The sequence below is a fragment of the Capricornis sumatraensis genome, chromosome 18 (assembly GCF_032405125.1).
Source record: "Capricornis sumatraensis isolate serow.1 chromosome 18, serow.2, whole genome shotgun sequence".
Classification (NCBI taxonomy): Eukaryota; Metazoa; Chordata; class Mammalia; order Artiodactyla; family Bovidae; genus Capricornis; species Capricornis sumatraensis.
In genome coordinates, this window is record NC_091086.1 from 9,181,324 (window position 1) to 9,195,303 (window position 13,980).

A 13,980-nucleotide genomic window follows, 5' to 3' on the forward strand; every position below is an offset into this window, starting at 1 on the left:
CCTCATGTGCCAACAGAAGTGTTCCCGGGAGGTTCCCAGGACAGAGCCCCAGGCTCCAAGTTCTAGTCCCACATCCTGGATGGGTAACTTCAGGGAAATTTCTTGCCCTTTGTTGTACAGTTGCTCAGTCATGTCTGACTCTTTGTGACCCCATGGACTGCAGCACCCCAAGCTTCCTTGTCCATCACCAACCCCCAGAGCTTGCTCAAACTCATGTCCATCGAGTCGGTGATGCCATTCAACCATCTCATCCTCTGTCATCCCCTTCTCCTCCTGCCTTCAATCTTTCCCAGCATCAGGGTCTTTTCCAAAGAGTTGGCCCTTCATACCAGGTGGCCAAAGTATTGGAGCTTCAGCTTCAGCACCAGTCCTTTCGATGAATATTCAGGATTGATTTTCTTTAGGATTGACAGGTTTGATCTCCTTGCAGTCCAAGGGCCTCTCAAGAGTCTTCTCCAACACCACAGTTCAAAAGCATCAATTTTTCGGCGCTCAGCTTTCTTTATGGTCCAACTCTCACCTCAATACATGACTACTGGGGAAAAAAGACATCCCAGTTGCTCTTACCCCTATTCACCCCTCCCTGGGTGGAGCAGACTTTTTTCTCATCCCGTGAATTCAGGAAGTGGATTAAATAAGATTTTCCATGAAGACAAATGAAACAAGGCACCCCACACGGGCCACACACGTTCTCCGGAGGGGCAATCTGCCTCCCCCTGAACCCCACCCATGCGCCAGACCCCAGCCCCCGGCGCCCCCGTGCGCTCCGGCCCCGCCCCGCCCCTCCGGGGCCGCCCGCCTGCCGCTCTCCGCGAGCGCGGCTCAGACTCGCCTGGAGCGCGGCAGGCAGGCGGGCAGGCGCGCGGCTCCGCTCCACGCCGTCCCTGCTCTGTTCATTCATGATTGGTACTCGGCCCCCCGAGACCCAGCCCGAGCGCCGGGAGGGGAGCGGAGCGTGCGGCAGGAGGGGCGGGCGAGCGCGGCTCCCGCACCGCACGCGGCGCTGGCTCGGGAGCTTCGGCCGCGCGGGAGCGCCGGCCGGGTGTCCAGCGCCAGACAGGCTTCATCGTCCTCCACCCTCGGCGAGGGGAGCGGCCGGGCTCGGGTCCGGAGGCTCGCGAGGGGCCGCTAGCCCTGTGAGTCCGTGCATGTGCGGGGCTGAAGAAGGAAAGGAAAGGCTCCCAGCGCCCCAGCCCCACACTCGCTGAATACCAAGCTGCAGGAAGCTGCCGGGTGCTTTTTTTTTTTTTTTTTTTTAATCTCCTCCGATTCGGAGTAGGAGATCCACACCGCTTTCCTTCCAGGGGAGGGGAGGGGCAGGGCCCGAGGTCCCAAGTCGCACACAAGTCTTCGCTGCCATGGGGGCCGTCATGGGCACCTTCTCCTCTCTGCAAACCAAACAAAGACGACCCTCGAAAGGTAAGCCACTTCCTTCTTCCTTTTGTTCCCCTGGCTGGTTTGAGGGGTGCTCGGGGCTGGGCAGGGGTGTGCTACCTGTTCCCCTTGGCCCGGAGCCTCCTGTCCATGAAGAGCAGGTTTAGGTTCCTGTATCCACAAGAGTAAGAATCACGCTGGAGGATTCGTGTGAACGTAGGTGAGCTCGCAGAGGAGAGGGCCAGAGTGGATTCTGACCTCAGGGACCACGGGACCTCTCTGGGACACCAGGTACCACGACCCTACCCCCGGGGGACTCGCTCAGCGCAAAAGGCAGAGGCTAATTCACGCGGGGAGAGGGGGGAGGGCGGGGGCGGGGCTGAATTATCTGGGTGTAAATGTTGGGAAGCTCTCCCCATTCCCATAGACGGCTGTGGGCATCCGGGGAGGGTGCCGGCACATTCACACTGAACTCCCTCCTGGGCAGCGATGCCATGCAGATGTGGGGGCTGGTCATCAAGGAGAGAGTGCTGTCTGCCCACCCCAATAAGCCTCTGCAAGCCAAAAGGAGTCAGCTGCCATCAGGTGGTAAAACTTCCAAGGCTGTGTGGTGGTGGCTCAGGGCGTCAGGAGCCAGGGCATCACACGAGATGCTGCCATGCTCTGGGCACCGCTGAGGAGCTGAGGGCACTGTCAAGGTCTGACGGAGAGGTGTGCTAACATCAGGGATTAGAAAGCATGATATCCTGGAGTCCCTTCTCTGCCTGGGTGCCAGCTGAGATAAGCCCAGTCTCACCAGTGGCACAGTTGCCCCGCGGTCCATGGGAAGTTGGGGAAGATGTGTTGCACCGCGGGGGTCTATGTAGACCTCCTATCCACCTGCTTGAAAGTTGGTTGTTGGAATAAAGACACTGGATGCAGTTAGGAAAAAGAACATGTGGGTTTGGTTTGTTCGGATTTTATGCTCAAATACTCTTGTGAGTGGTAGAAAGATTTTAAGTAACCTGACCATTAAACCTTCAAGTTCTGCTGTTGGAGCCCAGGTTCTGGCTCCAGGTAGGGTTAGAGCTATCCCTTATGCTGGCTGGTGATTAGATCAGCGTCAGGATAATGGTGGACCCCAGGGTCCACTGCCAGGACTTGGTTGGTCTTCCTGGTTCCTTGGGGAAGTCTGCATCGCAGAGCTACCTCTTGAAGAATAACTTCTCGACGAGGGGTCTTGGCATCTGGCCCAGTCCACAGAGACCTCAGGCTGGCTGAATACTGAGGAATAAGATCTCTGCGTGAAGATCTTAGGTGATGAAGCTGGGTTGGCATTCTGAGCCTAGAATGTGGGAAAGAGGCCTCCACCCATATGTCCAGCTGAGTTATACATCCTTCTGGCAGGAAAGGGACTGGTTGCCTTCTTACCATTCCTAGGCAGGAGAGGTCTGCAAGCCTTGGCCTACAACCTTGACATTGAGCCCCACTCCTCACAGATGACTGGGGACAAAGCTCAGTGCCAAATCCTGGACTCGCGCCCCTCAACCACCATCTGACCACCATGAGGTCCCAGAGGCCAGAGTACTGTGGGGACAAGAAACTCAAGGATTTGCATCCTGGGAGGCAGCTAGGTGTCACAGAAAGATCTTGGACCCTAGAGCCCAACAGTCTGGGTGCAAACCTCAGGCCCATCACTCCCTTCTTATGTGACTTCGGGAAAATCCCTTCACCTGTCTAAGCCTCAGTTTTCTTATCCATAAAATGGACAGGCATACTGTCTCCAGGCAGAAAACAGGTTGTGGAGGAAGTAAAGAGAGGGAGGACCATGCGTGGATTACTGTGTTCACTGCACCCACCAGGGACCCGGAGGAGACTGTTGAAAAATGCCAAGGTCAATTCAGTGATGGATATGGAGGATACAGAGGATACAGTCCTCATAAAGGACCGGGCAGAGATGAAGAGCTCAGGCATCACTCAGACATTGCCATCCACCATTCCCTTTTCCTACTCAAAACTCCAGGTCATCCCAGACAAATTCTTGCAAGATTCCCAGAGTCCAGAGCTCTTTGCTTCTCTCTCTTAGGAGTCTAAGGAAGGAAAGAGGGGCACCAGCACTCAGCGAGCCCCCGCTGTGTGCCTGACACAGTGGTAGGTGCTTTATCCACCCATTGTCACTTAACTCTCAGAATAATGCTTGTTTGAAGCTCATTGCAGGTCCAGGGCTATTGACAAGCTGTCTGAGCCCGGGGTGTCCACTCGGCCCCACTTGCACAAAGCCCCTGCACGCTGGCTGGAATTGTCTGGGTCTCCAGCTCCACACAGGCTTTCCTGGTGGGGCTAATAGTAAAGAACCTGCCTCCCAATGCAGGAGACGTAAGAGACGCAGGTGGGGAAGACCCCCTGAAGGAGGGCGGGACAGCAAACTCCAGTACTCTTGCCAGGAGAATCCCGTGGACAGAGGAGCCTGGTGAGCTACAGTCCATAACGTCACAAAGAGTTAGACAAGACTGAGGTGACTTAGCACACTCACATACACAGCTCCATACATCCCCCCAAGCATTCTCCCTGGAGCAGTGACTTATCTTCCTGTGTTGCTCGGCGGAAGGCTGATCAGCAGAAGACCCTTTCAGCAGAGAAGGGGGACTTGGAAACTGACTGGAAATGCTAGTGATCAGATTTCACTTCCTGGTCAGATCTCTGCCCCATGGCAACCTCAGTTTCACCTTTGTTAAAGGGGAAAATTACATGAGACATTTTCTCAGCTTCCATCCGGTTCTCAAATTTGAAGATTTCTATTGCTGATATTCTTCACAGAGCTGCCACTATGATCTCTGAGACCTCAGGCTCAGATCTAATTAGAAGCAGTCAGAAGAGAGTGGTGGAGATTTTTCAACTCAGGAATCCATCTTCCTTCTGGGTTCAAATCCAGGCGCTACCACTTACTAACTGTATGACTAAGCCTTATTTTTCTCAACTAGAAAACAGGGACAGTAGTAGTTATAATCTTAAAATAGCTGTTGTGTTGTGTGGATTTCAGGATAATGCAAATCAAATGCTTAGCACAAGCTCTGCTACATGATACGTAGTCAGCAAATTTTAACCACTATTCAATTTATGGCTGTACTGTTTGGAGCTTCCAAATGCCTAGAGTAAACCATCCTGGAAGTAGTCTGTGCCTGAGTAAGCCATCCTGGAAGTAGTCTGTGCCTGTGGGAATCCCCACCACTCATTTCTGGAGCCTTCTTCCTGCCGTGTCCAGGAAACTAGGACCTAAATCCCACGTGCTCAGATGCGGGTCCTATTGCCGCAGCCGCCGCTGACCTCTGCTTTGTGGCTGTTCCTGAAAGCGTTGTATCTTAGTCAACAAATACCCTGCGTGTTTTGGAAATATAATTTGGAATCACATACATGTAAAGCTCCACAAGATTTAGTGCCGAGGGCAGGGATGTGCCTAGCCCAACCTAGGTGTTCAGGGAGAGCTTCCAGAAGGCAATAGAAATCTGAAATAATTTAAGAGCTATGTCACTGAATGAAAAACTTTCAAATTAATTTCCTGTCCTTCTCTCTGTTTGGAATCTTTGTCTTTAATTAAGAATGGGAGAAGTCCTGCTTTAGAGATTCAGACTCTGCATTCCAGATAGGGTTTCTGGTTCTAATAGTTTTGTATGTGCTTATCATACAAAAGACACAGCTCTGGGCTTAAAGGGTTGGCAGGTCAGGGGTGATTAGGGGAGGATTGCACAGGGGCAGCAGCTGGACCTGTGGAGGGAGGGGCCAGAGAATTGAGGGGGGCATCACATTGCAGGGGTGGCCGGGCTGTCAGTCCTCCGTGGTCGAGGGAAAGCATTCAGAGCCTTCGGCGAGGGCCGAGCCTGGGGTCTCCAGGGTGTTCGTGGAACAGATGAGCCAACAAAATCTCGTGGCTTTTAGATGCTTTTTCTGAGGCCACGTGGCAAATTAGAGACAAATACGGGACTGTTCCCCTCACTCCTAGATCAGTGAGCATCTTGGAATTTTAAAGACCCTGTGGGAGCACGCTCCTGCTGAGGTCAGGTTTGGTTTGCTCTCAGAGCAGCACGCTCAGCGAGGCTCAGTCCGCGAGGCCGGTGGGAGGCGACGAGACGGAGAGCGGCAGTGCCGCCCTCACACAGCCCTGGGCTCAAGGCCTTTGCAAGTCATCTCACCTTGGAGATGCCAGCTTTCTTATGTCTGAAAGAGGAATGCTGCTGTGCAGGGGCATTCATGTCTTGAGTATTACCTGTTTCTGCATCTTTGTCCTTTTAGCTCTCTGTTACCCTTTCCCTCACTTCCTTGTCTAATAGTTAAAATTCAACTCACATTCCAAGTCCCCACTTAGCTATTTCTACATTCAGGAAGGCTTCCCCAAGCCCCAGAAAGAAGCAACTTCTCCCATCTAAATTCCTTAATCCTTTAGATGGACGTTCTCCTGACTCTCAAGTCATGCTTTAAATAAGGCAACTGATGGAGGTTTAACCCCTCCCCCCACCCTCAGAATGTCAACTTTGCGTTACTCTGAATCATTCTTCACAGCCCCCATCTTCATTCCTTGCACATAGTAGGCACCCCATAAATCTTACGATTTATAAGTAATGGGATGCTTGGCCATTCTCTGTTATTTCCTAGAATTGCAGGCCCTGGTGGAAAAGTTAGCTTTCCTCTGGAATTTCACTTACGAGCCCTTTCCCTGAAATGAATCTGTTATTTGGTCTGCTGGCTTTGAATTAGCTTTGTCCAGGGACTGTGCTAAGCCTGTTTACCGTTTAGCAGGGAAAGGCTGAGAGCAGTGTTCCTGTTTGCCAGCCCCCTGAGAGTCACATAAGTATGGGAGACCACACGCAGGGTCAGGCACAGCTCTGGTCCCTCCATCCCAGAAGAGAGTCACTGGAGCTCGAGGCAAACAAGGGTCAGGAGATGGGAAAGGCTGAAGGATGGGCGTGAAAGGACTGCTGCTGCCTAACCTCAGTGGGAGTTTTTGTCTGGCCCCCAGAAAAGGACCTCTTTGTATATCTGAAAAGGTTTTGCTTTGTAAAGGTGCAAATGAGTGCATACATTATAAGTGAGTGGAAGAATGAATGATTGAATGAATGAAGAGATAAAGAAATGAATGGATGAGTGACGAAGCAAATGAAGGATCAAATGAATGACGGAAGGAATGACTGAAGAAATGAGTGCATGCATGCATGAATGGATCTACAAACTAGTGAGCGATTAATGAAGTCCCAGAAAGGCTGTGATAGCAGACTGCCTTTGCATGAAAAGCATTGATAGTCTTGCGCCCCAGATCCCGGATCTAAGCCCCCTACTGTGAAGCTTGGAAGGAGTCAGCGGTACAGGAAACCTTAGTTCAGTTAGTTAACAGTAGACATATAAGAGGTGCCCCTTTTTGGAGAGCTGAAAATTATAAACTCAGTTAAGAAGAGTCCTGGTCACTTTTTTTTTTTGATATCAGTAGGAGTGTGGTGTCTTTGGGGAAGGTGGGAAAATATCTCTCAGCTTTCACTCTTTTGTTGATTCATTCAAAAACCTAAAGTGAAGACTGACCCACAGTGGCCTCCCTTGTGTTTCACATTGCCCTTTATTTTGTCTGAGTGGGATTAAAAAAATCCGTGTATCTGTCCACTTAGTTATTTGTTCACTGAACAATCCCATGTGTCCTTTAACATTGCTTCCCTGATGTCTCTACCCGAGATCCCCTTTGGCCTCCCCACTCTTCTTCCTCCTCCCTGTTTATTGCAAACTCCTATACACCCGTTAAGGCCTCATTCAATATCACCTGCTCCCAAGCTCTTGCAGGCAAAGTACCTTCCTCCCTGCCCTGCTCCCCTACAGTCACCACTCCTTCCCTCGGCTACAGTTCCAAGTATTATGTGAGTACGGACGTGCACATTTATCTCTCTGACTACTCTCAGGGAATGAGTCTTATTCTAGGGCCCCTGTCAGGGCCTGATGCTGATGGATGTTGTCTGCTCAGAGGTAAGGATGGATAGACCAGGATACGAGTCCTTGATGGCTCCAAGTAGTACAGGAATGCGGCAGCACAGATGAGGAATTCGGGGCTACTCATGGGGAGGCGGGCTGCAAAGTTCTGCATAATGGCCCTGGAGATGATGTTCCCGTTCATCAGGCAGAGGACGAACAGTACTGGGGGAGAGAGAAGGCGTCTGTGTGTGTGTGTCTGTGTGTCTGAAAGACTGACCGAGAGAGCCCTGGGACCTGCAGACAACCTGACTCTAAGTGTTTCTCCATCCTCCAGGTAGTGATTTAAATGGGTCATCTTTAGGGAGTAGCTGTCGTCAGCTGGGCCATCACGTCCCATGCCCCAGCCACGGGAAGAGAACACTGGATCAATCCTTGTTATTCCAGGTGAAACTGAAAGCTTCACTGGGGCAGTGAGGGGCAGTGGAAGGTACACTCAACTCAGATCAGGGAGTCAGGAAGAGGGTGTGCAGTGGTTAGGATCTCTGGTTAAAGTAAGAGACTTGGGCTCCAACTCTGGCTCTGTGACTTCTTAGGTGAACCTCTCTGAGCCTGAGTTTCCTCCTCTCTGAAATGAGGACCAGACAGCATCCCCCTCGTCTCCCTTATGGGGCTGCGGAGGGGCCCCGGGAGACAGTACGCACTGTGCTTCATGGGAGGTGAGGTGATTTAACAACCCGAGGCAGTACTGGCTTTGCCGTTGCCTTTTGTCGCATCTCAGGGCAGGCCCCTTCCTCCGCGGTTGCTCCATCTGTACTGTGACTGGGCCTTCCTTGGTGACCTCTGTGCCTTGGACCTGTGACCTCTGAGTCCACCTCTCTGGCCCCAGAGCCATCACGACTGTGGCCACCAGAATCCCGGGCAGTTTCTCTGGTGATTCCTATGGGAAGCTGTGCGTTTTAGATGATGAAAGAAATTCCCAGTGATGAGACAGGAGAACGTGGATCACCTACCAGGGTTAATAATAATAGTGATGGCAAATGTTGACCTGGCCTTGCTCTTTGCTGGGCACCTTGCTCTACCCTTTGGTGGGTTATTTGATTAACATGCTCCCAGTACTTTGGCCACCTGATGCAAAGAGCCAGCTCATTGGGAATGACCCTGGTTCTGGGAAAGATTGAGGGCAGGAGGAGAAGGGGATGACAGAGGACGAGATGGTTGGATGGCATCACCGACTCAATGGATGTGAGTTTGAGCAAACTCAGGGATATAGTGAAGGACAGAGGAACCTGGAGTGCTGCAGTCCATGGAGTCGCAAAAAGTTGGACACAACTTAACGACTCAACAACAACAACCCAACCCTGGAGAACAGACCCTAGTACAGTTTCCATGTTGTTGATGAAGAAACTGAGATTCCAGGAAGGGAAGTGCCTTGTCCGTATGTCTCACGGCATATGGACGGCAAAGCCTGATTCTGGCTGACCCCAGAGCCTGAGCTCTTAACCTCACCAGCCTCCTCCCTCCTGACCTCGCCTCAAGCCAAAGCGGGGTGTGTGTGGAGGTGGGGAGAAGGCATCCAGGGATAGACTAAGGACCTCATTTCGCCATATGGAACCACCAAACCATCTGCAGGCCTTGAAAAAAATGCTTTTCACCCCATCCCCGACCACCCTGGATCCGTCTCCATTTAATCTGATGCCCTAATATGAAAGGATTGGGGGCAGAAGGCCAATTAGCAGATTCATTAACAGGATTAAACATCTCTCCTCTGCTCCCATCATTTCTGTGAACTAAATTCTTCCTTTGTTATAGCCGTCGTTGCCTGTCAGAGAAGGATGGAATGCTTAAATTCCTCCAAGGCTGTTAGAATCGGTCTGTGTTTTCAGGGGGTCCCGAGAGGCAGGGAGGGGTAAGTGGGTGGATGAGCGGTCATCTTTGTAAAACAAACAAATGCGAGAACTTGCTGGCGTGTTTGCCTTCTGCTCTCTCATTAATTTCCTTCCCGTTCTTAGCCAAACATTGGCCTAAATCTGTATCACACGCATGTATGTGGAATGGCAGGTATGGACACATGGTTTTGGTTAGACAGACCTGGATTCAAAACCTGGCTCTGCCACTTATTAGCTGTTTGACCTCAGGCAGGTCCCTTTGCCTCTGTGAACATTCGTATGCACATCCAGAGAATTAAGATATCAGTAGTAATTACCTCCAAAGTCATTATGGGGATTAAACACAACCAGGCATGTAAGATACAGTGGTCTGAATATAGCAAAGGTGCGTGAGAGGCAAATGACTGCTGTCTCGGAACCATGCCACTCAAAGCGTGGTCCTCATGCCAGTAGCTTCTGCATCAGCTGGGAGCTCATTAGGAAAGCAGAGTCTCGGGCCCCTGCTGAATCCTGCATCTTAACAGGGTCTCCTGGTGGCTTGGAGGCCCCTGAAGTTGGAGAAGCATTGACTTAGAGCACAGATTATAATGTGTGTGTGTGTGCATCATATATGTATATATGTAACTATAGGATTATATATCAGAGTGGTAGGGACTTTTGAAACTTGCTGGTTGAAGTATCATTTTAGGATAACCAAACAAGTCCCGAGAAGACAAGCAATCTGCCTACAGTCACACAGCTTGCGCGTCAGCCCTGGCATTTGAACCCCAGGCTTCCCCTTCACTGTTTTTTCTTTTTTTGGCAACGTAATTGTTTTACAATGCTGTGTTAGTTTCTGCTGTACAGCAATGTGAGTCAGCCATAAGTATACATAGATTCCTCTTCCTCCTTGGCCTCCCACACCGCCCCATCCTACCCCTTTAGGTTGTCGCAGAGCCCCGAGCTGAGCTCCCCGTGTGAGACCGCGGCTCGCCGCTGGCTGGCTGTTCTCCCTGTGATGGCGTGTGCGTGTCCATGCTGTCTCTCAGTCTGTACCCCGCTCCTTCCCCCGCCACTTTTGTCCACAAGTCTACATCTGAGCTTCTATTCCCGCCCTACAAATAGGTTCATCAGTACCATTTTTCTAGATTCCATATATATGCATTAATATACAACATGACATTTGCTCTTGCTTGTTTTTATATGAATTGCCAAGAAGTCAGATTTCCCCAGATGAGCATTTCTGCAATTGATCTTTTTTTTAATCTTTTTTCTTCCTTAAATGAAACAGAAAAGTAGGATTATATACTCCCATTAATTTTTAATTTGCTAATTTAAAATGTTATTCCAGCCAAGAGAGATCCTGAGTCTTGATTCCACAAGTCATCACCCTAGCGGTACCCCCAAGATCTGTGCCCTCTGAAGGTCGATGAAGGGGCACTGTTCATCCTCGTCTGCTTTGCTTCCAGGACCACAGGCTGGGACAGGTGCCAACAGAGCCACGGGAACCAGTGACCTCTCTCCACAAGGGCTGTCGTGACAGCGCTCAGTGTGGCAGCAGGCTGGTCACCTGGGTGTTGTGCAAAAGCCTTTGTGTGGGATTTGAAGCCAGAAGATTTGACCCAAGTTAGTAGGAATCTAATGGACAAAGGAAGGGGCTGAAGCTTGACAGTCAAATGCCTTTTCTGGGGGGGCCTGGTAGAATGCCTCTGTCGGAAAGAGAATGAACAATCTGAGTTATTGTAGGAGGCTTCCTTGATAGGAAGTTCAAGTTATTTCTTCTTAATAACCTGAACTTCCTATCACGTTATTAAGACCTGATAAGCTTTAATCAAGACTTATCCAGGGTGAATAGATTTGTTTAGGGTAGAATTTAGAGAGAGGGCGAAGCACTGCTTCAGGAGGAAGAATTCTAAATTTTGAAGGCCTGCCACGTCCCAGAGCCTTGCGCATACCTAATCTTCATTTCTATAGTAGTCCTGTGATAGTTGTATTGTTATCTTCATTTTGCAGATTGACTCAGAAGCAGCCACAGTTGTTCAACCTCTTCTTGGGGGTCAAAGGCCTGCTTGTCTTCTGACAAGCAGGAGGTGCCTTTAAATTGGACATGCTTCAGATCCTTGCTCTCTAATCACTGGAGCCTCAATTTCCCGCTTTGCGAAATGAAGATAACAATACAATCATCTGTAAGTTAGTGATCACTCAAGAAAGTAGGTTTACTTAACCATGAAATGAAGAGCAGGCTTGGTTAGCAACAAAACCAGCAACAGAAGCGCGTCCCAGACAATGAAACAATGGGACATGAGACCCACCTCCTGTCCAGTGAGCTCAGTAGTTAATGATCCGGGGACATGCTCTCTGCACACATAAAAAACAGTGATTTGTGGCCCTAGCTTGATCATGTAGGGACAAGAAAACTCCCCTGCTCACCCTGAAGGAGGAGCTGATGACAGAAGCATATTGTCTACTCAAGAAAAAGAAGTTCTCCTCCTCCCCACTTTTCCTTTGCATATAAAATGTAGCCCAGTAAGTTTTCAGGGTGCATCACCCCTTCACCTGCCCCCCTTGTAAGCCTCCCAGGCATCCTATTTTATTAAAATAGGATACTTCTTATCACTTCTTATCTATCACTTTGCTTCTCGCTAAGTTCTTTTCTGCGCTGAGACATCAAGGACCATGGTACCAGAGCTCTTCGGAGCCTCCCAAATGCCACCCAGTGATTTCAAAGTCAGGCTCCCATCTGCTTTCCCCTGAAGGAGGAACTGCCAGAAAGAGATGAGAGTAACGTAGGACAGTATCTTTGTCCTCAAGGAGCTTCATGCTAGTGACGATAATAATATTAACACAAATCTATCGATCTTCGACTGCGAGCCGGACACTTTAGCAGCCTGGTTTTTATATAAACCTTATGGCACCTCAAGGCAGTCAGCACTATTACTTGCCCCTTTACAGATGACTGAAGACCTGAGGGCTAAGGAGGGACATGTCCAGCATCTCTTCTCTCAGAAGTGGACAGGCCAGGGTTTGAACTCAGGGGGTTTGACTCCAGCGTCTGCATCCTTGATCACCAGGGTAGTCTGTATCCGGGTATCTAACTGTCCTCAACTGCAGATTGTGTTACACTGCAGAGCTTCCAAGGAGAGAAAGAGAGAGCGCGGCATCTCTTCCCGAGGGACAGGGTGAGAGAATTAGAGAGGAAGGCTGAGAGAGGTGGTGCTCAACGTGGGTGGCAGAGCTTGGGCTTGGGCCGAGCGGGAATGCAGGTGGGACGTTCTCAGCAGGAGGAGCAGCATGAGGACACCTGGGAAGAGGACGAGAGAGGGGACAGGATGAAACGACAGTGACGCTTGTGACGCGGAGGATGTCAGCAGAAGAGGATCATCAGGAATGGGAGGGAAGAGATGGAGGCGGAGACAGGCGGTCAGGCTGTCCATGCTCCAGGAGGTGGGGGAAGGGGTTCTGGAAGATGGCAGACAGCAAGGATGAACAAAGGGCGAAGTAAGTGGAGACTGGGACTGTCCCCTCTAATCCAGCCTGTCTCGCCCAAAGTCTTACTTCCACCCACATTCCTCCCCTGCCCTCCCAGCGCACTCGCGTTTGTCCTGCGTGATCTAGCAACTGACTGCCTTGAATTGCTCTATAATCACTCCCTGCAAGCATGTTTGACTCTCTGTCCTCAGTGACAAGGACTTTTCTCTCCGCCCTTCTGAGCTCCTGCAAGAAGCTCAACACAGTTTTGAGCCCACAACAGGTACCTGGTGACTTGACTTGACATTTCACAGAGATGCAGGAGAACTTGGGATTCCCTAATTAGGATGAATGTGACAAAGAAGCTTGGGCACCACTCTGACACGGCTCCTCACAGGATCTGAATGTCAGAGATCGTGGTTTAGTGCAGAAAGATGAGCGCACTGGGGACTGTTCCATAACCATTTACTAAGAGTTGACGCAGAAAAACAAACAAACACGTGGGGGTATTGGGTAACACAGAACCAAAGGCCGCTCCTAACTTGCCCCTTATGAGCTGTATGGTTTAAGAAAATTGTTCTCTGCATGCCAGCTTCTTCATTTATGAAATCATAACAATCATGATATCAACTCATTGAATTGTCATCGGGATTAAATGAGATAATGTGCATGTACATGTTTGGGAAAGACTGAGGGCAGGAGGAGAAGGGGACGACAGAGGATGAGATGGTTGGATGGCATCACCGACTCGATGGACGTGAGTTTGAGTGGACTCTGGAAGCTGAAGTACAGTGAAGTACAGAGAAGCATAGCTACTTGTAGTGACTGCATGCGCACGCAGTGGGTGCACCTGACAATGCTCCCCGACATGTGAACTAATTTATGTGATTGGACGTGCGAACGCACGTTTGCATCTTTGAAAGTGTGCAGCTTGACGGTTTGTGTGCCGGGGGCTTTCTGTAGCAGTGTTGCTGATGGGAGTGCTGTGGTAGTCATGCAGCGAAGCGTGTGTTCGTGGTGGTGGTGGTCACAGCAGGGGTGGTGACGGGAGTGTGTGGTGGTCGTGCAGTGGTGGGTGTGCTCCTGTGGTGGTGCTCACAGCAGGGGTGGCGGTGGCGGTGGCGGTGGTGATGGAGTGGGGTGAGCAGCGGCGCAGGCTGCAGGGCGATGGTGGCTGTGGCGGCGGTGGCGATGGGGGTGGCACAGGTGGGTTTAAGGCTCTCAGGCCCCTCGTCCAATCTATCTTTTTTAACTAGGCTGCACAGAAAGATTTCCAGCACCGAGAATTTGAATTCCCCCCGCTGTACTTGTCAACAATAGAAAAGAGTAAGACAAATCAAGCCCGTGCCTG

The 13,980-nt window shown here is 50.6% G+C and overlaps 1 protein-coding gene across 2 annotated transcripts in view; it reads left to right on the forward strand.

Moving 5' to 3' along the window:
• The first annotated feature begins 1,358 nt into the window (after nucleotides 1-1,358).
• Nucleotides 1,359-13,980, forward strand: part of KCNIP1 (potassium voltage-gated channel interacting protein 1) — a 269,574-nt gene continuing 256,952 nt past the window's right edge. For both annotated transcript variants that reach the window (XM_068990442.1, XM_068990443.1), the window contains exon 1: nucleotides 1,359-1,419. In XM_068990442.1, coding sequence (XP_068846543.1) covers nucleotides 1,359-1,419 — 61 coding nt within the window. The remainder of the gene's footprint in view (nucleotides 1,420-13,980) is intronic.